Source organism: Eucyclogobius newberryi, unplaced genomic scaffold (genome assembly GCF_026437365.1).
Source record: "Eucyclogobius newberryi isolate DKJ021-1_F unplaced genomic scaffold, fEucNew1.0.hap1 SCAF_8, whole genome shotgun sequence".
NCBI lineage: Eukaryota > Metazoa > Chordata > Actinopteri > Gobiiformes > Gobiidae > Eucyclogobius > Eucyclogobius newberryi.
In genome coordinates this window covers 15,221,806-15,246,582 of record NW_027316500.1, presented here as the reverse complement: position 1 = coordinate 15,246,582, position 24,777 = coordinate 15,221,806, and the positions used below count along the sequence as shown (strand labels likewise).

Sequence of the window (24,777 nt, the reverse complement as noted above, 5' to 3'; positions counted from 1 at the left end):
CTTCCTTCCTTTCTCTTGTTGAATCGCTCTGGATTGGTAAACCCATAGACGGATCTCCAGAGTCTACTTTCTTCTCTCATTTCTGGAGTTAGGAAATGCAGGCAAACATACCAGCTCACCGAGAGGCCAAACAATAGTCATACTGATTACTTAGTCCTAGCCTTAATTGGTGGAAGTACTGAGAACATTCCAGTTATACTTACCAACATCAACACCAAGTGATGTGTGCCTTAAACATGCTGACTGGGGCAGGATCTTAAAGTTAGTCATAAGTGATTCTTTCCATTGAAAAAAATCTGGAGCTTTTCTTGAAATGAAACAAATCAGGATAAAAGACCAGTAAAATGGTATTGTAATTCTAAAAAAAAGCAGTCGAATTGTCTGTATGTTAATCACTCAGGAAGTGTGATGAAGAAGTGAAAACTGCTGACAGAAAATAAACTATTTATTTTTCAAATGTCACCCACAAGTTTACTTCTTGTTCCAAAATTATTTGACTATTAAGAGTGGAGAGATGTGCGTCCAATGGTGGAAAGAAAGATTCAAAAGGATAAAACTTTAATAGCTGACATTTTATATAATTACATTTATGTATGATTCATAAATATGTTTATGGTTTCACAGTAAAATCAAAAATACAAGTGCAAAGTGCATATCTTTACCACACATAATTAAGTAGACAACACAAAGGACAAATACAATGGTATATCAGTGACAAAAGTAATATATCATAGAGGTATTGCAGTGAGTGTGGGGTATGATCTATTATCAAGAAATATGGTGTTGAGCGACACAGGAAATGAGTATGTGTAATTGGAAAGACCAATAATAGAGCAGGGAATTTTTCTTGGCACATGACAAGGATCAGGTTATGAAAATATAATAGTCTTCTGTGTTAGTCAAAATTAACAATAATTATAAATACTGAACAAAAACATAAAAAATGTATAATCAATAGAGATTGCTTATAACCATATTCTGATCATTTTGTTAAGGTATATTAGTCTAATTATGTAAAAAGGTATTAAAACTCACAAAATACAAACAATATATATATGACTCACAGTTTGTGAACTACATATGCAATGACTTTAAACTTTTAATACAGTTTAGTCATGATCAGTGGGTGTCACAAAGATACAACGTAAAAGTATGTTCTTTCTAAATGTCTTCGGCATTAAACAGCACAGTAAGCTCTTACAAATGACATTAGAGAATATTTGGATAAGGAACAGCAGTACATCACAAGAGCACAATTAATCAACTGTAAACGCATAGTTAAACTTCATTAAGTGACCCATATCACACAACACTATAGCAGGGCTAGATATCTATGGCAGATTTGTTCTCTCGCGTTGGCCCACCACCTACCTGCTTTCGTCCCTCCAGAATAAAAGTTAGAACAGTTATCCAGCGTTGTATGGTTGACCTGTGTCTGGACCCTGTCTCACACTGCTTGAAGTAGATAGTGGTGCCATTTGCAATAGCTTCAAACTGCTCTATCAATAGCCATATCTCCCACAAGACTGTCAGTGCATTCATCACCAGCAGGACCACTACCCAAAACTCCTCTCCGACCAGTGTTAGCCAAACTGAAAGAGTGTGGCTGCCCACTGGCTTCTTGCTGAATAAGTAACTTGTTGCTGTTACTCCAAAGAGAACATGGGCTGCCACCATGGACAGAATGAAAAGGAGAAAGAGCCGATGGTTGCGCTGGCCCACGCATCGGTTCAGGAAAAGGCAATGATGGTCATAGTCTTTAATGCAGACGTCGCATAGCTTACAATGTTTTGTGTTGTCAGGCAAAAACAACTGAAAAAGCATCAACATGTCTTGGTTAATGCACAGTATTCAGAATAGGTGTGCCAATGATAAATCATATTATAAATCTGATGTATAATTTAGATTCAGGTGCAATCCCATTACTTACTTCACAATATGGGCAGAATCTATGATGACTTTGGTTATTCTCGACTAAATCAGCAACACAAGAAAACCTGGGATCGGCTTCTTCTCTTTTCAGTTGCCCAGGATCCTGGATTAACACCTTACAGAACAAGCACAAAACTATAGAGAAGTGGATCATTGACACTTGGACCAATGCAGAAGCTGGCCAAACACATTCACAAAGTTAAGGAAAATATTTTTCATAGTACTGTAGAAACATATTTCATTTGATTCAAGTCATATTTTTCTCATGCTGAGCACCTCTACAAGGATATTTGGCATGATTTTCTCATAGAAGCATAGGAGTGAATGGAACAAACCAGCTACGAGTGTTCCCAAGTAGACCGGATTAGGCAACCTGGAAAGGAGACATGATTGGTAAACTTTTATACAGAACTTAAACTTTATATTTCCCATAATAACTTCATACCAAACCTTTGATATGTTGTCATGCGATGATATTGAGTAAATATACTTCTGGCAAGCCAGGGGAACAGCAGACTACATATAAGTCCACCATACACACCCAACATGGCAGCTATGAGTAGAATGGTAGCACCGCTCAACAAGGGAAAAAACAGCGTCCAGTAATACAACACTGAAAACAAGTCACAAACATATACATATAAACCTTTATTTCAGAAAGTTAACATAACCTTACAATTGCAGTGTTTCAAGCGCATGACACTACCATGGGACTCTCTGGGCTTGTAGTATAAGGGCTCATTAATGTACCGACTCAGTAGTTTGGTGAGCTGCTGATGTCTAGAAAAAAATACAGAGCATAGCAATGTAGTAATCAGCACAAGAATCCCAAGAGAACTGCCAACATGCTGAATATTGTATTGACCAGAGGAAGACTTTCCTGCAGAGATTTACCAAAATCATTTTGAAAAACAACTTTACCTAAACGTTTTCCCCTGTTTGCAGAGATCTAATGGTGTGAGGCCACTATGGTTCTTCTGGTGGAGCATTCTGCATCCTGCTTTCTGCAGCAGAGTCCAACACACCTCAACTCCCCCTCGCTCTGCTGCAACATGAAGCGCTGTCGCTCCCTGCTGGTCAACAGCTTCTACTGCACATCTCTGAAACATGTTTTGATGCAAACATTACACACCGTTTTGGGAACAATAAAACGGACTAACATACTAACTAATTAACAAAACAACATCTTAAGATAACATATTAAGTCTATTTTTTTAATAGTAGAAAAAGCTTCAGTTGTAGTCATCTGGACTCAGTTTGAAAAAATAGACGTTTCGACTCTCATCCAAGAGTCATTGTCAATAACAGAATTTAGGTTGAGAACTCCGATATTAATACTGTTCTGTGGTAAGACCCGCCCATTGGGAGGAGCCTTCCTGAAGTAGAAAGAGTTGTTTGTTTCAAAAGAAACTCCCCCTTGTATCTACCGAGCTAGCCTATTCAGAATCTTAATGGGCTATTAGAAACCTCTTTGTCTTTGTGAGACCCTGGCTCAACCACCCTGAGTACCTGATTAGCATCTGAATGTCCTTTACCTTTCCAGGGGTTCAGAATCCCATTATAAATAACAGGAAGATGAAACCTAAGCCCTCCATTTCTGTTTAAAGAAGGTCTTTCTTTTTTAACAAAAATAGCTTCCTTAACTCCTCTTTCAAACCATCTTTTCTCCCTGCTTAAAACCTTCACATCACCGTCTTCAAACGAGTGATTAGAGGCTTCAAGGTGGAGATGCACGGCGCTCTGTGGTCCTGAACTAGTATTTCTTCTGTGCTGATAAAGCCTCTTGTGTAGAGGCTGTTTTGTCTCACCTATGTAACGTTCTTTACAACTTTCTTCACTGCATTGGATCGAATAAACTACATTGCTCTGTTTTTGAGTCGGCAACTTGTCCTTTGGGTGAACCAGTTTTTGTCTTAAAGTGTTTCCTGGTTTAAAATAAACAGGGACTTCGTGTTGTCTAAAAATTCTCTGCAGTTTTTCCGAGAGGCCAGACACATAAGGGATAGAGACACCCTTCCTTCTCTGTTCAGTTTCCCTTTTCTCCTGCTTCTTGGTTCTCTTCACTCTGTTGAGAGCCCAAGCGGGGTAACCACAGGCTGAGAGGGCATTGCGGACATGTTTTTCCTCTTTCTTCTTGCCCTCTGAGCTGGTGGGCACACCTTGAGCTCTGTGTTGTAAGGTTCTGATCACACCCAGCTTGTGCTGTAGTGGGTGGTTGGAACCAAAGAGCAGATACTGGTCCGTGTGTGTAGGTTTCCTATATACTTCTATTTGGAGTTTCCCGTCCTCTCCTCTGATCGTGGAACAATCAAGAAAGGCCAAGCGATTCTCCTTAGCGTCTTCTCTTGTAAACCTGATATGTGGGTCCACAGCATTGATGTGATCAGAGAAGGTTTCCAGCTCTTGTTTCTTGATTGTTACAAAAGTATCATCGACATAGCGGAGCCACAGTTTTGGGGCTATGCCTGAGAATGAGGACAGTGCCTTCTTCTCAAAGTGCTCCATGTACAGGTTGGCCACTATGGGAGAGACGGGCGAGCCCATGGCACAGCCATGAATCTGTCTGTAAAATTGTCCCCGGAATTGAAAGTAAGTGGTGTTCAGACAGATGTCCAACAGTTTACATATGTGTTCAGGTGTCAGTTTGGTCCTTTCCTGTAGGGTGGTGTCTTCCTGCAGTCTGATCCTCACTGCTGCTACTGCCTCAGAGGTCGGGATGCAGGTGAACAGGGACACCACATCATATGAAACCATGAGGTCATCTGGGTCCAGTTGGAGATGTTTCACTTTATCCACAAAGTTGTGCGTGTTTTCCACATGATGTTCCGAATTCCCCACAAGCGGAGCCAATATAGTTGTTAAATGCTTGGCCACATTGTAAGTGATGGAATCTGTGCTGCACACTATGGGTCTGAGTGGAACCTCCTTTTTGTGTATTTTTGGAAGGCCATAAATGCAAGGCATGGCTTCACCAGGATACAGTCTGTAATACAGAGGCCGGTCTATCACTTCCTCTTTTTCCAGCCTTTGTAAACAGTCTATCACTTTCTTCTTGTAGCCACTGGTCGGATCTCTTTTCAAGCGCTTGTATGTGGTCGTGTCCTCGAGGAGGGTGTGGACTTTGGCTTCGTAATCAGCTGCGTTGAGAATCACAGTGCAACGTCCCTTGTCTGCTGGGAGGATGTTGATGCTATGATCTTTTTCCAGTGCTGAAAGTGCTTTTCTCTCTTCAGATGTGATATTTGAAGGAGGTGGTTTGGCACTCTTCAGGGTCGCTGTGACACGTAGCCTCAGGTCTGCAGCCTCCGATTCAGTCATTTTGTTGTTTCTAATTGCCGTTTCAGTGGCTGTGATGTAGTCCTCTGTAGGGATGTGTTTAGAGGTGACAGAAAAGTTGAGACCTTTAGAAAGTACCTCCTTTTCTGCCTGTGTCAGAACACGATCTGATAGGTTCTTAATCCGCTATGTCGATGATACTTTTGTAACAATCAAGAAACAAGAGCTGGAAACCTTCTCTGATCACATCAATGCTGTGGACCCACATATCAGGTTTACAAGAGAAGACGCTAAGGAGAATCGCTTGGCCTTTCTTGATTGTTCCACGATCAGAGGAGAGGACGGGAAACTCCAAATAGAAGTATATAGGAAACCTACACACACGGACCAGTATCTGCTCTTTGGTTCCAACCACCCACTACAGCACAAGCTGGGGGTGATCAGAACCTTACAACACAGAGCTCAAGGTGTGCCCACCAGCTCAGAGGGCAAGAAGAAAGAGGAAAAACATGTCCGTAATGCCCTCTCAGCCTGTGGTTACCCCGCTTGGGCTCTCAACAGAGTGAAGAGAACCAAGAAGCAGGAGAAAAGGGAAACTGAACAGAGAAGGAAGGGTGTCTCTATCCCTTATGTGTCTGGCCTCTCGGAAAAGAGAATTTTTAGACAACACGAAGTCCCTGTTTATTTTAAACCAGGAAACACTTTAAGACAAAAACTGGTTCACCCTAAGGACAAGTTGCCGACTCAAAAACAGAGCAATGTAGTTTATTCGATCCAATGCAGTGAAGAAAGTTGTAAAGAACGTTACATAGGTGAGACAAAACAGCCTCTACACAAGAGGCTTTATCAGCACAGAAGAAATACTAGTTCAGGACCACAGAGCGCCGTGCATCTCCACCTTGAAGCCTCTAATCACTCGTTTGAAGACGGTGATGTGAAGGTTTTAAGCAGGGAGAAAAGATGGTTTGAAAGAGGAGTCAAGGAAGCTATTTTTGTTAAAAAAGAAAGACCTTCTTTAAACAGAAATGGAGGGCTAAGGTTTAATCTTCCTGTTATTTATAATGGGTTACTGAACCCCTGGAAAGGTAGAGGACATTCAGATGCTAATCAGGTACTCAGGGTGGTTGAGCCAGGGTCTCACAAAGACAAAGAGGTTTCTAATAGCCCATTAAGATTCTGAATAGGCTAGCTCGGTAGATACAAGGGGGGAGTTTCTGTTGAAACAAACAACTCTTTCTACTTCAGGAAGTCTCCTCCCAATGGGCGGGTCTTACCACAGAACAGTATTAATATCGGAGTTCTCGACCTAAATTCTGTTATTGACAATGACTCTTGGATGAGAGTCGAAACGTCTATTTTTGCAAACAGAGTCCAGATGACTACAACTGAAGCTTTTTCTACTATGGAACACGCCTGGACGAATGAGGGATTACACCGACATATTTCCAAGAATTTTGGGCCTAAAACCTTGGATTTAGTTCGGGAACTCGAATCTGTAGCCAGGAAACTAGCAGACAACAGGAACCACTTGAGGTTCAATCTTAGATGCAGAGAGAACAACATGATCCCGAAGAGCCTGCAGATCAAATCACCGGTCAGAGGACACAGAGCAGAGAAGATTTGGAGAAGGAGCCTTATGCAGATGCTCAGTGAAAGGATCCAGGAAAACAACGTCAGAATTGATAAATTGAAAGGCAGAACAGGAACTTTACAGGAGAAATTAACCAGCATACTCCCTGAAGAAGCTTTCAAAAGAGTGCTGGAGTTTACACAGACAGCACAAGAAGCACAGCACAGGAAGAGCAAAGAACGCCAAATCAAGAAGTTCAACATTCTTTTGAACAAAAAGAATGCAGGTGAGGTCGAGCTAGACATTAGGACTGAGACAGACAAATTAGAGACCAGCAAAAACAATTGGATTAAGAACCTATCAGATCGTGTTCTGACACAGGCAGAAAAGGAGGTACTTTCTAAAGGTCTCAACTTTTCTGTCACCTCTAAACACATCCCTACAGAGGACTACATCACAGCCACTGAAACGGCAATTAGAAACAACAAAATGACTGAATCGGAGGCTGCAGACCTGAGGCTACGTGTCACAGCGACCCTGAAGAGTGCCAAACCACCTCCTTCAAATATCACATCTGAAGAGAGAAAAGCACTTTCAGCACTGGAAAAAGATCATAGCATCAACATCCTCCCAGCAGACAAGGGACGTTGCACTGTGATTCTCAACGCAGCTGATTACGAAGCCAAAGTCCACACCCTCCTCGAGGACACGACCACATACGAGCGCTTGAAAAGAGATCCGACCAGTGGCTACAAGAAGAAAGTGATAGACTGCTTACAAAGGCTGGAAAAAGAGGAAGTGATAGACCGGCCTCTGTATTACAGACTGTATCCTGGTGAAGCCATGCCTTGCATTTATGGCCTTCCAAAAATACACAAAAAGGAGGTTCCACTCAGACCCATAGTGTGCAGCACAGATTCCATCACTTACAATGTGGCCAAGCATTTAACAACTATATTGGCTCCGCTTGTGGGGAATTCGGTACATCATGTGGAAAACACGCACAACTTTGTGGATAAAGTGAAACATCTCCAACTGGACCCAGATGACCTCATGGTTTCATATGATGTGGTGTCCCTGTTCACCTGCATCCCGACCTCTGAGGCAGTAGCAGCAGTGAGGATCAGACTGCAGGAAGACTCCACCCTACAGGAAAGGACCAAACTGACACCTGAACACATATGTAAACTGTTGGACATCTGTCTGAACACCACTTACTTTCAATTCCGGGGACAATTTTACAGACAGATTCATGGCTGTGCCATGGGCTCGCCCGTCTCTCCCATAGTGGCCAACCTGTACATGGAGCACTTTGAGAAGAAGGCACTGTCCTCATTCTCAGGCATAGCCCCAAAACTGTGGCTCCGCTATGTCGATGATACTTTTGTAACAATCAAGAAACAAGAGCTGGAAACCTTCTCTGATCACATCAATGCTGTGGACCCACATATCAGGTTTACAAGAGAAGACGCTAAGGAGAATCGCTTGGCCTTTCTTGATTGTTCCACGATCAGAGGAGAGGACGGGAAACTCCAAATAGAAGTATATAGGAAACCTACACACACGGACCAGTATCTGCTCTTTGGTTCCAACCACCCACTACAGCACAAGCTGGGGGTGATCAGAACCTTACAACACAGAGCTCAAGGTGTGCCCACCAGCTCAGAGGGCAAGAAGAAAGAGGAAAAACATGTCCGTAATGCCCTCTCAGCCTGTGGTTACCCCGCTTGGGCTCTCAACAGAGTGAAGAGAACCAAGAAGCAGGAGAAAAGGGAAACTGAACAGAGAAGGAAGGGTGTCTCTATCCCTTATGTGTCTGGCCTCTCGGAAAAACTGCAGAGAATTTTTAGACAACACAAAGTCCCTGTTTATTTTAAACCAGGAAACACTTTAAGACAAAAACTGGTTCACCCAAAGGACAAGTTGCCGACTCAAAAACAGAGCAATGTAGTTTATTCGATCCAATGCAGTGAAGAAAGTTGTAAAGAACGTTACATAGGTGAGACAAAACAGCCTCTACACAAGAGGCTTTATCAGCACAGAAGAAATACTAGTTCAGGACCACAGAGTGCCGTGCATCTCCATCTTGAAGCCTCTAATCACTCGTTTGAAGACGGTGATGTGAAGGTTTTAAGCAGGGAGAAAAGATGGTTTGAAAGAGGAGTTAAGGAAGCTATTTTTGTTAAAAAAGAAAGACCTTCTTTAAACAGAAATGGAGGGCTAAGGTTTAATCTTCCTGTTATTTATAATGGGTTACTGAACCCCTGGAAAGGTAGAGGACATTCAGATGCTAATCAGGTACTCAGGGTGGTTGAGCCAGGGTCTCACAAAGACAAAGAGGTTTCTAATAGCCCATTAAGATTCTGAATAGGCTAGCTCGGTAGATACAAGGGGGGAGTTTCTGTTGAAACAAACAACTCTTTCTACTTCAGGAAGTCTCCTCCAAATGGGCGGGTCTTACCACAGAACAGTATTAATATCGGAGTTCTCGACCTAAATTCTGTTATTGACAATGACTCTTGGATGAGAGTCGAAACGTCTATTTTTGCAAACAGAGTCCAGATGACTACAACTGAAGCTTTTTCTACTATGGAACACGCCTGGACGAATGAGGGATTACACCGACATATTTCCAAGAATTTTGGGCCTAAAACCTTGGATTTAGTTCGGGAACTCGAATCTGTAGCCAGGAAACTAGCAGACAACAGGAACCACTTGAGGTTCAATCTTAGATGCAGACAGAACAACATGATCCCGAAGAGCCTGCAGATCAAATCACCGGTCAGAGGACACAGAGCAGAGAAGATTTGGAGAAGGAGCCTTATGCAGATGCTCAGTGAAAGGATCCAGGAAAACAACGTCAGAATTGATAAATTGAAAGGCAGAACAGGAACTTTACAGGAGAAATTAACCAGCATACTCCCTGAAGAAGCTTTCAAAAGAGTGCTGGAGTTTACACAGACAGCACAAGAAGCACAGCACAGGAAGAGCAAAGAACGCCAAATCAAGAAGTTCAACATTCTTTTGAACAAAAAGAATGCAGGTGAGGTCGAGCTAGACATTAGGACTGAGACAGACAAATTAGAGACCAGCAAAAACAATTGGATTAAGAACCTATCAGATCGTGTTCTGACACAGGCAGAAAAGGAGGTACTTTCTAAAGGTCTCAACTTTTCTGTCACCTCTAAACACATCCCTACAGAGGACTACATCACAGCCACTGAAACGGCAATTAGAAACAACAAAATGACTGAATCGGAGGCTGCAGACCTGAGGCTACGTGTCACAGCGACCCTGAAGAGTGCCAAACCACCTCCTTCAAATATCACATCTGAAGAGAGAAAAGCACTTTCAGCACTGGAAAAAGATCATAGCATCAACATCCTCCCAGCAGACAAGGGACGTTGCACTGTGATTCTCAACGCAGCTGATTACGAAGCCAAAGTCCACACCCTCCTCGAGGACACGACCACATACGAGCGCTTGAAAAGAGATCCGACCAGTGGCTACAAGAAGAAAGTGATAGACTGTTTACAAAGGCTGGAAAAAGAGGAAGTGATAGACCGGCCTCTGTATTACAGACTGTATCCTGGTGAAGCCATGCCTTGCATTTATGGCCTTCCAAAAATACACAAAAAGGAGGTTCCACTCAGACCCATAGTGTGCAGCACAGATTCCATCACTTACAATGTGGCCAAGCATTTAACAACTATATTGGCTCCGCTTGTGGGGAATTCGGTACATCATGTGGAAAACACGCACAACTTTGTGGATAAAGTGAAACATCTCCAACTGGACCCAGATGACCTCATGGTTTCATATGATGTGGTGTCCCTGTTCACCTGCATCCCGACCTCTGAGGCAGTAGCAGCAGTGAGGATCAGACTGCAGGAAGACACCACCCTACAGGAAAGGACCAAACTGACACCTGAACACATATGTAAACTGTTGGACATCTGTCTGAACACCACTTACTTTCAATTCCGGGGACAATTTTACAGACAGATTCATGGCTGTGCCATGGGCTCGCCCGTCTCTCCCATAGTGGCCAACCTGTACATGGAGCACTTTGAGAAGAAGGCACTGTCCTCATTCTCAGGCATAGCCCCAAAACTGTGGCTCCGCTATGTCGATGATACTTTTGTAACAATCAAGAAACAAGAGCTGGAAACCTTCTCTGATCACATCAATGCTGTGGACCCACATATCAGGTTTACAAGAGAAGACGCTAAGGAGAATCGCTTGGCCTTTCTTGATTGTTCCACGATCAGAGGAGAGGACGGGAAACTCCAAATAGAAGTATATAGGAAACCTACACACACGGACCAGTATCTGCTCTTTGGTTCCAACCACCCACTTACAACACAGAGCTCAAGGTGTGCCCACCAGCTCAGAGGGCAAGAAGAAAGAGGAAAAACATGTCTGTAATGCCCTCTCAGCCTGTGGTTACCCCGCTTGGGCTCTCAACAGAGTGAAGAGAACCAAGAAGCAGGAGAAAAGGGAAACTGAACAGAGAAGGAAGGGTGTCTCTATCCCTTATGTGTGGCCTCTCGGAAAAACTGCAGAGAATTTTTAGACAACACGAAGTCCCTGTTTATTTTAAACCAGGAAACACTTTAAGACAAAAACTGGTTCACCCAAAGGACAAGTTGCCGACTCAAAAACAGAGCAATGTAGTTTATTCGATCCAATGCAGTGAAGAAAGTTGTAAAGAACGTTACATAGGTGAGACAAAACAGCCTCTACACAAGAGGCTTTATCAGCACAGAAGAAATACTAGTTCAGGACCACAGAGTGCCGTGCATCTCCATCTTGAAGCCTCTAATCACTCGTTTGAAGACGGTGATGTGAAGGTTTTAAGCAGGGAGAAAAGATGGTTTGAAAGAGGAGTTAAGGAAGCTATTTTTGTTAAAAAAGAAAGACCTTCTTTAAACAGAAATGGAGGGCTAAGGTTTAATCTTCCTGTTATTTATAATGGGTTACTGAACCCCTGGAAAGGTAGAGGACATTCAGATGCTAATCAGGTACTCAGGGTGGTTGAGCCAGGGTCTCACAAAGACAAAGAGGTTTCTAATAGCCCATTAACTATCCGGTGACGTCATTTCCGGTGAGTGTGTCGCGTTTTCAGAGCTGTTCGTTCTTAGAGCCTTTTACCGATTAATCCACGAATTATACACACTATTTACGCATCATATACACGAAGGTGAACGTTTGATTTCTCCGCAAACAATCCGGAGCCTCAAGCCGCTCGCTTTTCAGTATTTCGTGGATTAAAAAGCCCTCCTCACTTTCTAGCTCCAGCCTGAACTAGCCTAGCGTAGCCTAGCCGCTAGCGTCATGGCTGGATCTACCTTTACCTGTTTGAGCTGTCATATGTCGAGTCAGAACCCTGGCTCCTTCTCTGATGATAGGTGCGTGAAGTGCAGTGTAGTGGTAGTTTTGGAGGCCAGGGTTACGGAGTTAGAAGCGCGGATCCGCTGTTTAGAGGAGCTTAAGTCCAGTTATAGTTCGGTTTTAGCGCGAGGGCTACCGGACCGCGCTGCAGGGCGTAGCATTAGCATTAGCAGTAGCAGTAAGGCCGAGCTCAGCCCCTCAGCGTCTCCCGTGCAGCCGGGACTAGACCAGGAACAGAATAGGGACCATTTTGTGACAGTTCGGAGGGGACAAGGCGCTAAACGCCGAACCTCAGAGCGCCGTGAGCTTCACGTCTATAATAGGTTTTCTCCCCTCAGCGATCACACGCCTGCTGAACACACGAGAGAAACTCTTGTAATCGGGAGTTCTATTGTTAGAGACGTGAAGCTGCCAGCTGCTAGCGTTAGGTGTTACCCGGGGGCCAGAATGGGTGACATCGAAGGAAACCTTAGGATCTTAAAGCGGAGTAGGACCCGTTTCCGGCGAGTCGTGGTTCACGCAGGCGGTAACGACGCCCGTCGGAGACAATCAGAGGTGCTCAAAGTTCAAGTAGCCGCGGTGTGTGACCTAGCGAAGTCGATGTCGGACACTGTAATATTTTCTGGTCCCCTGCCCAATCGGATCAATGCTGAATTGTACAGCCGTCTCTCAGCATTCAACAACTGGTTATCCAGATGGTGCCCTCAAAACAACGTTGTCTTTATTGATAACTGGAGTGCGTTTTGGGGAAAGCCCGGGCTCATACGCAGGGATGGCATCCATCCGACTTCGGAGGGTACATCCCTATTAGTTCGGAATTTGACCGATAGTCTTAGTAGTGTTAAGTGACCATCTAGGGATGAGCCCCGGGCGCAGAGCAGCAGTTCAAGACGCTCCTCTGTCGCTGAACTCTCGCCCGTTCTGTTACATGTGAAGTGTTCAGATTCAAGACAGATAGAGACTGTGTGTGTCCCTCGTGTCCCTCGTGTCCCTCGTACAAATAATGCCAAAAAGTCACATCTCAGAAAAAATATTTCAGGCGTCAGACCAAATAACTTAAGGAAAATAACAATCACAAATGACACAAATACACAAATGAATAAACACGTAAAATGTGGACTGCTAAACATTAGAGCAATTTCCTCCAAATCGCTCTTAGTTAATGAATTAATTAGTGACTATAACATAGATCTTCTAGCTCTAACTGAAACGTGGCTTCAACAAGACGACTACGTCAGACTAAATGAGTCCACCCCACCCAGCCATGTTAACTTTCAGACTGCCAGGAGCACAGGCCGAGGTGGTGGTGTGGCAGTGATCTCCCACTCAAGCCTACTCATGAGCCCTAAAACTAACAATGCATTTCACTCATTTGAAAGCCTTATGCTGTCAATCACATGTCCAAATATGAAAAACCAAAAAGGAGTTTTGTTCATAGTTATCTACCGACCTCCTGGTCCCTATTCAGAGTTTTTAACAGAGTTTTCTGACTTTATATCAAACTTAGTGTTAGCCTGGGATAAAATAGTTATAGTTGGAGACTTTAATATCCACGTGAACATGAGTGATGACGCTCTCAGTAATGCCTTCAGCGCCTTGTTAGACAGCATTGGTTTCACTCAGAATGTAAATAAACCGACTCACACTCACAAGAACACTCTGGATCTTGTCCTAACGTATGGAACAGAGATTAGTGACCTCATTGTCCTCCCTCAAAACCCTATATTGTCAGATCATTTCCTAATTACCTTTCAGTTTATTCTTAAAGATCATCCAGTCCCACAAAATAAAGTTATAATGAAAAGGACAATATCTGAAAAATCTATCTCAAAATTCAAAGAAATAATAGAGCCAATATTCAGTGACATGTCATGTGATCCTGCTGAGAACAGTTTTAGTCCCAGTTTAAGTGATCAATGTGTCGACTTGACCATGAATTCTCTGAAGTCTGCTCTTGACGTTGTCGCGCCGTTAAAACAGAAGGTCATTAGGCCAAAGCGCGCCTCCCCATGGTACAACCAAGAACTGCGTTCACATAAACAAAAAGTTAGAAAGTTAGAGGGATTATTTCGTCGCTCTCACACCGAAGAATCCCTAAAAGCATGGAAAAGTTGCCTGCTGTCCTATAAGCAGGCTCTGCGTAAGGCCCAAACCAGATATTATTCAAATCTAATAGAAGTCAACAAAAGTAACACTAAATTCCTTTTCAGCACTGTAGCTAGGCTAACAAACTGTCACAGTGCAGTAGAGCCCTCAATCCCAGCTACACTTAGCTCTGATGATTTCCTCCTATTTTTTAATAATAAAATAAAAACAATCAGAGATAAATTAGATGAAATTACCCCCGCTATTAGCCCTGAACTAGCCCAAGCTGTAAATCTAACGTCCCATATAAATCCACCTGTAAACCTAGAAAGGTTCACAGCTGTTGATCAAGCAGAGATAACTTCAGCCATTATGTCCTCTAAAAGCTCCACTTGTGTCCTAGACCCCATTCCAAGCAGACTCCTCAAAGACATTCTCCCCCTAATTATAGACTCTATTCTGAATATAATAAATACTTCAGTAGAAAGTGGCTATGTTCCACAGTCCTTCAAACATGCAGTCATTAAACCTCTTCTGAAAAAGCCTAATCTAGATCCCGACCTATTGGTAAACTACAGACCTATTTCAAATCTTCCCTTCGTCTCTAAAATCCTTGAAAAAGTTGTAGTAAAACAGCTTTGTCGCCACCTGCAGGACAATAACTTATTTGAAGTTTTCCAGTCAGGGTTCAGAGCCCACCACAGCACTGAAACTGCACTAGTTAAAGTCACAAATGATTTGTTATTAGCCGCTGACGATGGACTGGTCTCAATCCTGGTTCTGTTGGACCTCAGCGCAGCGTTTGACACCATCGACCACAACATTCTACTGCAGAGGTTAGAATGTGATGTAGGTGTTGGAGGAACAGCCCTCAGCTGGTTTAAATCCTATCTATCTGATAGGTTCCAATTTGTTAATGTAAACCAGAGCTCCTCACCAAGCTCTAAAGTAATTTACGGTGTGCCACAGGGTTCGGTACTCGGTCCAATTCTGTTTACTCTTTATATGCTACCATTAGGCAACATTATCAGAAAGCATGGCATTAACTTCCACTGCTATGCAGATGACACTCAGCTGTATTTATCAATGAAACCTGATCAGAGCGATCAAGTAGACAGACTTAGTACTTGTGTGAAAGAGATAAAAACCTGGATGACACTAAACTACCTGCTTCTTAACCCTGAAAAAACCGAGGTCATTGTGCTTGGCCCTAAGCATCTACGAGACGCTCTATCTGAGCAGATAGTCACACTGGACAATGTCAGTGTAGCCTCCAGTTCTACTGTAAGAAACCTTGGAGTCTTATTTGACCAGGAGCTCTCATTTAAAGCTCATATAAATCAAGCTTGTAAAACAGCCTATTTCCATTTGCGCAACATAGCCAAAATCAGAAGAATCCTGCCTAAAAGTGATGCCGAAAAACTTATCCATGCATTTGTAACGACTAGATTAGACTACTGTAACTCCCTGCTTGCAGCGTGTCCTAAAAGCTCCATAAAAAGCTTTCAACTGGTTCAAAATGCAGCAGCAAGATTACTAACAGGAACAAAAAGAAGAGAGCACATTACGCCAGTGCTGAAGTCTCTTCACTGGCTCCCCGTCGAGTCTAGAATCAAATTCAAAATTCTACTCTTGACCTACAAAGCCATAAATGACATGGCCCCATCCTACCTCAAAGATGCTATAGAACCATATCATCCAAACAGAGCTCTTCGCTCTCAGAATGCTGGCCTTCTGGTGGTGCCAAGAGTCTCTAAAAGTACTGTAGGAGGTAGAGCGTTTAGCTACCAAGCTCCTGTGTTATGGAATCAGCTCCCGACCCATGTTAAATATGCTGACACAGTCTCTTCATTTAAGTCCAGGCTTAAAACGTTCCTCTTCGAAATCGCTTATGGTCAGAGTAGTTAGGAACAGAAAGATAAACCCACAGCTTCAGCTACGCTGCCCTAGGAGTAACTATGCTGGGGGAAGTATGACAGATTGAGCACTATCCTCTTCTTCTTATGACTACTTATGCTATCAAACAATATTTATTTTTTGATTCCACTTGCAAACTGTTCACCGCCTTCTTTTCTTTCTCTCACTCCTGAGGACCTGTGGACCCAGATGCCCCTCCCCTGGTGAAGTGGTCCCTGCCCTGTGTGGACGGTCCCTCATCTGCCTGAAGAGTGGGTCCAGCTCGCCTCCGACGGTCCCTCATCTGCCTGAAGAGTGGGTCCAGCTCGCCTCCGACGGTCCCTCTTCTGCCTGAAGAGTGGGTCCAGCTCGACTCAGACGGTCCCTCTTCTGCCTGAAGAGTGGGTCCAGCTCGACTCAGACGGTCCCTATTCTGCCTGAAGAGTGGGTCCAGCTCGACTCAGACGGTCCCTCATCTGCCTGAAGAGTGGGTCCAGCTCGACTCAGACGGTCCCTCTTCTGCCTGAAGAGTGGGTCCAGCTCCAGTCTCCTTGTGTCCGTCTGTCCGTCTGTGAGAGTCGGATCCCTCCTTCACTGGAACTCCTCCAGGTTTCTACGCTTTTTTCCCAAAGAGGTTTTTTGTAGTTTGTCCTGGCCGAGAAGGAGAGTCTAAGGACAGAGGACCCTGGGACATCGTCCCTCGCCACCACAGACATTGTCTGACTTCATCGCCACCACAAACATTGTCTGACTTCATCGCCACCACAGACATTGTTGATTCATTTCTCCCTGTGGCCCTCAGAGGCAACTGTTGTGATTTTGGGCCTTACAAAAATAAATTGATTTGATTTGATTTGATTTAAGATTCTGAATAGGCTAGCTCGGTAGATACAAGGGGGGAGTTTCTGTTGAAACAAACAACTCTTTCTACTTCAGGAAGTCTCCTCCCAATGGGCGGGTCTTACCACAGAACAGTATTAATATCGGAGTTCTCGACCTAAATTCTGTTATTGACAATGACTCTTGGATGAGAGTCGAAACGTCTATTTTTGCAAACTGAGTCCAGATGACTACAACTGAAGCTTTTTCTACTTATAACATATTGTTTTACTCAGCCGACCTGGTCTCGAAGCAGATATCGGACCACCTCTGTGTTGCCTGTGGATGCAGCCAGGTGAAGAGGAGTGACGTTGTACATATCTGTGTCAGAAAATCTGAACATCCCAGTCTCCCACAGATAGTGCACTGCAACGCTGAAAAATACAAGGAGTAAGAAGAGAAGTATAAGCATGTCATATATAGTATTCCATTTTTGGCACATTTATTTCTTACATGTTGCCACCAGTGACAGCATGATGGAGAGATGTCTTCCCTTGCAGGTCTATGATACGTATATCAGCACCATATTGCATCATTTTATATATTATATAAATGTTTCCCTGCCTGAAAGAAATACAATAGTCAAGTCTCACACTATTACTTTAGCAATTGCATTTCTTTACCTACAAAACATACTTAAATTAGAGACAATTTACCTGCAGGCAAACTGAAAGGCTGTCTGTCCAGAATCACATGTTATGTTGGGGTCTGCTCCATTGCTTAAGAATAAATCCACCATTGAACGACTCCCATGTAGAGCAGCATAGTGCAGAGCTGTGAAACCACCCCAACCTGGTGAAAGAATTCAATTTACATACACTTCATACACATCATTCATCCTCTAAAACAGTGTCTCTTAACCAGGGATACAGGACTGGTTTCTGACTTTAAAAGAACATGAATAGTTTTTACATTTTCAAAAAGGTCTTAGTAGTGATAAAAAAAACAACAACGTTAGTACCGGTAATCTTTTAGAGGATTGTGGACTTCAATACTATTAAAACTATTTTAATAATAATTATTATTATTTAAAAAATAAATAAAAAAATAAAAAATAAACAAATACAATGTACTACTATAGTGAACATATTTAATTGCCAAGAGTTAAGAAGTACTGTGAGAGAATGTTTAGGAGGTACTGTAGAATAAAAAGGTTTAAAACCACTGCTATAAATAGGTAAAATCACCACATAACATAAAGTAGTCTAAATAACCCTTCAAGATGAGTAACTACAATGTAATAACAATCAATTCAGTCTCAAAATCAAAAATGCACAACAGATCAGTTGGCCCTTGGGTTCAGCTAATGGGGATCCTAATAAATAATCCAAACAATTAACAATACAATACGAATGCAAAATCGTATAATGTTCAAACAATCATCCTTACTCATTCGCAAACACATTTATAAGAAAAGGAAATGTATGTATCTTACCTTTATGTTTTAAGATTGATCGGTCATTTTGGATGAAGTGTATGCACTGCTCTAAATCTCCTCTCTGTATACAGTCAAATATATCTCCACCACTCACACTACAAACCGGCATCGGGTGCATTGTCTCAAATGCTTTACACAAATATACACGACCAGGAAGTGCAATAGAAGTCAAACAAGCCACATCGTTTTGAAGGAAGAGACGCGAATAACGGTTATCCTACATCGTGAAGCTAAACCAAACAGATTGTGCCAGAACACGCCCTGAGAACGTCATTGGATAAAACAAGTCACATGGCCGGAAATACAGAAAATGTTTGTTTGCGGCATGGATCTATTGGTTTACGGCCTTTACCCATGGATCTATTGGTTTACGGCCTTTACCCATGGATCTATTGTAATATCGCCTATAACCGGACGCTGACGCTGATTCGCACGCTATTTGTTTCTCTGTTAATATTTTAATAGCTCCATGACTGAGTGACACATACATTTAGATTTAAGTGATTAAGTTACCTCCCTTGAGTTTTATTTCTAAATTTTGTACATGCTTCATTTTATAGTTGTTGGATGTAATCTTTGCCACTGTTGTACGTTCGTAGCTCATCATTGGCTGATTTATTTTGCAAAACCAGGTATCACAGAGTAATTTCATAAAGGTTTTGTGGGTTTAGGGAAAACATATCTGGTCGTTTTGGATACTGGTTTTAAAGAAAGACAGTTTTGCTCTGAGCTGTTGAGACCTCGAGAAGAGCAAGTTCTTGTACCGAGTAAGGTTTGTGTTGTAATGAAGCAAGCTCAGCCTAAGCAAAAAAAAAAGTTTAAAATACTTCATCAGAGATAATGCAGATAAATGTGTACTTACATGGCTGCTCTCTGTCCCTGATACAGGCGCAGATAGTCCTCTTTGAGGCCACATATATAGCTGACAGCTTCACCCCAAACCTTTCTCAGTGCTGCAAGTGGAAGCTGTGTCTTCGTCTCCCTCACTGTGCAGAAAATAAACAATAACTGAAAAAAAATAAATACATTTAGAAGATAATATGTATTGTCTCCAAGATAACATCATAGTCATAGTTTTAAGAAAGAAAACTGTCAAAGAGAGTTGAAGAAAATAAAAACAGAAAGTGTAGCCTTCTGAAAAAGACATGAATTGCTATTTTGGCAACATTTTCACTTCACTTTTTGAGTGATATTTGAACTTCAAACAAGACCATTAATGGCACTGTTGAGCACATTTCTCATGACTTGGAAATGTGATAAAATTATTATCATTATTGGACAAAGGGGAAAGAAATAAAACACAGGTGAACAATATGAGAGGAGAATGATCACACCAATTGGTAAGATCTCTCTTCGTCAAAGTTGTAAATAAGAATTAGTTCTCCATCGACCTGATGATAAATAAAATAAATATGGCATGCATTATCTTACCTATAAAATTAACACTATCTGGCAGAGTTCTAGCAGTAAGGGGTCCAGAGTATTTGATCAAGCTCTTGTCGAACAGAAAGACTATACAGTTGTCCCAGCCACGCTAAAAACAAACAAACGAAAAGAAAATATTTAAAACCGAAGTGATATGAACAAGATTATTTAGTCTACAATATAGCTAACACAAATATTTCCCAACTACAATTGACTAAATCAAGTGTTTTGAGTGAAAATAAAATAACTCTAGTTGTTTTTTTGTGACATATGATATAGTGCTACTCAATTACTCACAATCAAATAGAATTACCCCTTTTGATTGCTGCAATTATTGGCATAATGATTTATATTATAAAAATGTCCCCTGTAAACAACAAAATACTGTCTCCTGTTCTTGTCTTAGTTTAGACCTGGACAAACATGGATCTTAGTTTAGTTGTTTATATTTCAGTTCATAATGTGAAAAAGCTATGGTTCTGGTGTCATACCAAATCCTGGGGCAGACACTGGGCCGGTGGTCTGCGGGGGTCCAGAGAAATCCCTGTCTCCAATAAGAGCTCCTGGTTCAGAGGAGGAATGTGAGCCTGAGTCTGAGTCTCCAGTCGAAGCTCCAGTGAGTTCAGACTTTCATCTGCACTCAACTCTAAGGAGTGCATCTGGGCGGATGTCATGTCCAACACATGAATGATCTGAAATATAGATATATTTTCTTCATGATCCTGTTTAATTGTTATCTTTTTAATTGAATAGTTAAATATGTCCTGCCTTCATATCAAGAACGGTCTGCAGGATATTGAAACAGAATGGCTTGTCAGTATTTGCATCCTTTTCTCCACCGCGCATTGCAGGATCCCACAACAGTAAGATTTGCAGAAGAGATTCAATTGGCTCCAACAAAGGTCTATAGGCACATGAGACAGTTGTTACAATTAGTGACCCAACATAAAAACAGCAGCAATTGTTTTTACCTGCTGAGATTATTTGGATAGGGAAGATGTGCAGAGAATCTGACTTCTCCATTCATGTCTTCTATTGCCATAATATCTTTGGGACCTTTGTTTTTCACCTTACTTGTCCTTTTAACAAATAAATAAACAAACATAATTCTGTTAGTACTGATGGTGGGACACAATAATGAAATGGCAGACACATTTTTAATAGATTTATGGTCTTACCATTGTACTTGCTGCATGTGATGTAAAAACGGACGGATGCCACAAGTGCATTCAAAAATGACAGTCCCAAAGCTCCAGTAGTCCACTGTCAGAGTGTAGGGTTTGCTTTCAAAAAGCTCAGGAGCCTAGTAGTAAAGTTACAAAAGCTTTAAAACAGCAACTACAATGTTTAAAAAGGCGGATTATTTATACACTAAAAAAACTGACCAGATACTGCAGAGTTCCCACAAACAATGTGCAAAGACTCCCCTGATCAAGGTCTTTTGCATAGCCAAGATCAATTATTTTGTGAATAAACTGAAAATAAAGCAACGTAAACATAAGTATGCATTAGTGCACATGTAATAAACAAATCTGATGCAACACCTTTCCGTTGTTGTCCTGCAGAACTATGTTCTCAGGCTTCAAGTCTCTGTGGATGATTTTGTTTTCATGAAGATATTGAATACCTGCACCTGCATTTACAGAGTTTTTACCTATTAAACGTTGATTTAATTTCATTATTTAAGATTCATTAGATAATCAGAAAGTTAAAGGTCATTACCAATGTCTTTCAGAAGGTCCTGACCTTAGGCAGGTCGCCCCTATATAAGATATATCTTTATTATTTTTCCCCTCCATCCCTTGTTGGGAAATGGGAGGTTTTGTCTACAGGAGTTTTGTTTATAATCACTCTTCTATTGAGAGTGTTTTTCAAACTTCCTATAAGTTATCTGTTCTTTTCCTCTATATCTACCTGCGTTGCAACAATGAAATTTCCCCATGTGTGGACAATAAAGGATTATCTTATCTTATCTTATCTTACTCCATAGCAAGCAGAGGAAGATCATTTATAGCGATTGAGAGCAACTCTTCAGGAACGTCTCGTGCCTCAACAACATTAACATGGCTTAATCTTTCATCAGAAACAAAAATGTGTGTTTACCAAGTGGAAAAGACGGAGCTTTTTCCAACCTTTTCATAATTTGAATTTCTCTGCTCCAGCGATCCTTGTTCTTGGCGTTCAAATCTAAGCGACAAATCTTCACAGCTAGCTTTTCTCCAGTATCCTTATCGAACAAATGACCACCAGGAAAATACTTAACATTAGGTTTAAATGTAACATTTCAATTGCCTCAATGATAACACAACTGAACTCACAAGGTGCTGAAACTACACAATATTTTTGAAGTGTTCAGGACACTATGGCTGCCTCTGCTGCAGAATGACTTGAGATGAGGTCTAGCCCTTTAAATCAGGCTGTGTTTGTGTGTGGTTTTCATCTTTAGAGAATAATATGAGGCAGGAGTCAGAAGTTAAGGCTGCCCTGATGCTGGTTTTGGGTTTTACTTGTTTTATAACTGTTCAATGGTCACAAACAAGAAAGATTGATTCAAAAAGAGTTTAATACATTCTTGAAAGACACTCTTACATGGACAGTGGTAACAATTGCTCTTTTTTTTCAAAGTTAAATATATTTTGTGCATGTACAATTGTGTGCAATATAGTGTGACATTCCTTGGAATGTCACACTATATTGCTTGGCTCCTCCCACACAAAAATATTTGATTGCTGCTTTTATAGTCAATATTCATTTACAATTATATGTATCACGACCCATACTTGGTGGTAATAAGCTGAGTGGATGACAATCTGCACCGATTCTCTTCCCACCGCCATAATAACTCACACACCATATTCTTACATAGTTAAAGTGGGTTAAGTGTCTCGTCTAATTACACAATGACTCTGTGCAAGAAGCTGGCATAAATCTGCCATAGAGGGCCATCTTTCCCCATGAGCAACTAACACTCAAATACAAATTAAATTAGTTACTGTACTTGTCTATAGCTTACCTTTTGATGGAGCAGAATTATAGCTAAAAAGGACAGTTTAAAACTATTTATAGGTTTCAGCTTCTTGTTACATTCAACATTTCTAAGCCTTTTTATCCATGAAAAATAAGACAATCAGGACCGAAACTGTTCTAACAAAGTTTAAGACTGAAATAATCAGAACAGTGTGTCAGGCCAATAGAAAGCACCAAGGAATAAAAATGTGAGTGAATGGGCCAGGCTCACTCACAAGAGAAGTATTTATGTGAAAGAGAGCAGCTATTGAAGAATGTGCTGCCTGTTGCTGATGAATCACAGAATAAAGATTTATTGAGTACAAGGTTGGTGTTCCTCTAGGGGAGATACAATACATGAACTTGACCTCACTTCCTTAGAGGGGGGCTGCACATACTTAACTCGCCAAACAAACCTTTTGTAAGTAAATGTTGATTTATTTTCACTCACAAACATTCACTGGGATCATATTTCTAGCTGATCATGACAGAAGACCAAGAGGCTGAGCATAGGGGTAGACACAAGAGAATAGAAGGCATTTACTCTATATGAAAAGTTAGTAAAAGTATTTTAGAGACTAACATAGTGTTTATAGGCAACAAAAATGTAGTTTATTTGTTTTTGGTGTCTATAACATTAGTCATGGTAACTTTGCCACACTAATCTAGACGGTTATAGTTAGCCTCATATCAAACTAGTATGAATAAATGATGATTAGCTCTGACAACCAAGGCCAGCGCTTCTACAGTTTGCTAAAGTGATAAATGGCAGGAGTGCTCCCTCTACTGGTAAAAGATGTGAGTCAGTTAGATACCAACGCCAGTTGACCAAAATAAAAGGTTATTTATAAATATTTATATTTATTCATTATATATAAATATTTTTTTAAACAAGGGATTCAAACAAAAAAAAGACAACTAATTGACAGTATGGCTATATTTTATCTTAACTGATCATGGCATTTTAAACAGGCTGAAGCATAAAAAAACGTTATGTTGTTTAAGACTGAGTTGGCTGCTAATGTTATCACAATATCTATTTGAATGTAGTGTAATAGCACTTTATTCACCTCAAACAGAGAGCAGTTTATTCAGAATAAATGTAGGTTGTGAGGCCATTTGATTTCTGGTTTTGGGATTGTTTTAGTTAAAATATTAAAATTTAAATAAAATAACAGTTCTTATTGAACGTTCATTCAGATGACAAAAGTCCTGAGTAAGTACCAAAGGCATTCAGAGGAATTCTGATGACGGTCACATTTGGCACAGAAGCAGCCTTTGCTTATCACTTACATAAACTCAGACCATTGTTTACCTTGTTGGCTTCAGTAAACTCGCCCTCTTTGCTTGTTTTTGGTGGGAAACGTGACAGCAGCTGACTCTGCATCAGTTCTGGCCTTATTTCTGGCCATGAAGGCAGCATCTGTGATAGACACTATTATCCAAAATCCAAATATAACTCAAAACGTAATTTCATGAATAGAAAAATATAAATTTACCTTCAATTTCAGAGATTTTATTCTCAGTTTCTTTCTTCATGATCTCTCATTGACAGTGGATCTCTGCAACCTGAGCCATCTTCTGAGCCTCTGTGTGAAGATGAGAGATGTGGGATTCTGTAGCTATCAGGGTTTGTACAGATTTTAACTTAAGGTTTATCATGACTGTTCCATACGTTTTCCATAACCAGTTCCACAATTGTTAACAGATTTCTACGTATTAGAACAACAACTGCAAATGTTCAATTTTAGTTACAATTTTACTTGTTATGCCATGTATTATTCATCCACTAAATGGAACATGCTTTCTTAAACGGGCCTTCATTCACTAAAGGATTAAAATACAGCAGAGCAATTTTACTTTCTTTGCCATATTT

General features: G+C 41.3%; 2 protein-coding genes across 2 annotated transcripts; both read right to left on the bottom strand.

The window, feature by feature from the left end:
- Positions 1 to 537: 537 nt before the first annotated feature.
- Positions 538 to 18,738, bottom strand: LOC140351277 (uncharacterized). Its single transcript, XM_072437056.1, has 10 exons — positions 18,468 to 18,738; positions 17,689 to 17,824; positions 17,486 to 17,596; positions 17,274 to 17,406; positions 2,854 to 3,032; positions 2,639 to 2,712; positions 2,383 to 2,545; positions 2,223 to 2,305; positions 1,931 to 2,121; positions 538 to 1,812 (listed from the first exon to the last, which is right to left on the bottom strand). Exons 1-10 carry the CDS (start codon positions 18,586 to 18,588, stop codon positions 1,324 to 1,326), a joined length of 1,680 nt encoding a protein of 559 aa, XP_072293157.1. The 5' UTR covers positions 18,589 to 18,738; the 3' UTR covers positions 538 to 1,323.
- A 399-nt stretch (positions 18,739 to 19,137) lies between these two features.
- LOC140351498 (inhibitor of nuclear factor kappa-B kinase subunit alpha-like) lies at positions 19,138 to 24,440 on the bottom strand. Its single transcript, XM_072437349.1, has 14 exons — positions 24,401 to 24,440; positions 24,217 to 24,305; positions 22,028 to 22,122; positions 21,879 to 21,968; positions 21,618 to 21,640; positions 21,440 to 21,528; positions 21,281 to 21,370; positions 21,074 to 21,198; positions 20,867 to 20,974; positions 20,664 to 20,799; positions 20,387 to 20,587; positions 19,902 to 20,004; positions 19,333 to 19,456; positions 19,138 to 19,270 (listed from the first exon to the last, which is right to left on the bottom strand). The coding sequence occupies exons 1-14, from the start codon at positions 24,438 to 24,440 to the stop codon at positions 19,138 to 19,140; spliced, it is 1,446 nt and encodes a 481-aa protein (XP_072293450.1).
- Between the last annotated feature and the right edge of the window lie 337 nt (positions 24,441 to 24,777).

Excerpts from the sequence above, each read along its gene's own strand:
- LOC140351498 (XM_072437349.1), bottom strand. The coding sequence starts at position 24,440 with ATGAAGAAAGAAACTGAGAATAAAATCTCTGAAATTGAAG. Across the intron at positions 21,969-22,027 it reads GAAATTCAAATTATGAAAAG|ATTAAGCCATGTTAATGTTG; the intron begins GTTGGAAAAAGC and ends TTCTGATGAAAG. Across the intron at positions 20,975-21,073 it reads CACATGCAGCAAGTACAATG|GACAAGTAAGGTGAAAAACA; the intron begins GTAAGACCATAA and ends ATTTGTTAAAAG.
- LOC140351277 (XM_072437056.1), bottom strand. The coding sequence starts at position 18,588 with ATGCACCCGATGCCGGTTTGTAGTGTGAGTGGTGGAGATATATTTGAC. Across the intron at positions 17,597-17,688 it reads GCCTTTCAGTTTGCCTGCAG|GCAGGGAAACATTTATATAA; the intron begins GTAAATTGTCTC and ends TATTTCTTTCAG. Across the intron at positions 17,407-17,485 it reads GCTGTCACTGGTGGCAACAT|CGTTGCAGTGCACTATCTGT; the intron begins GTAAGAAATAAA and ends TGTATTTTTCAG.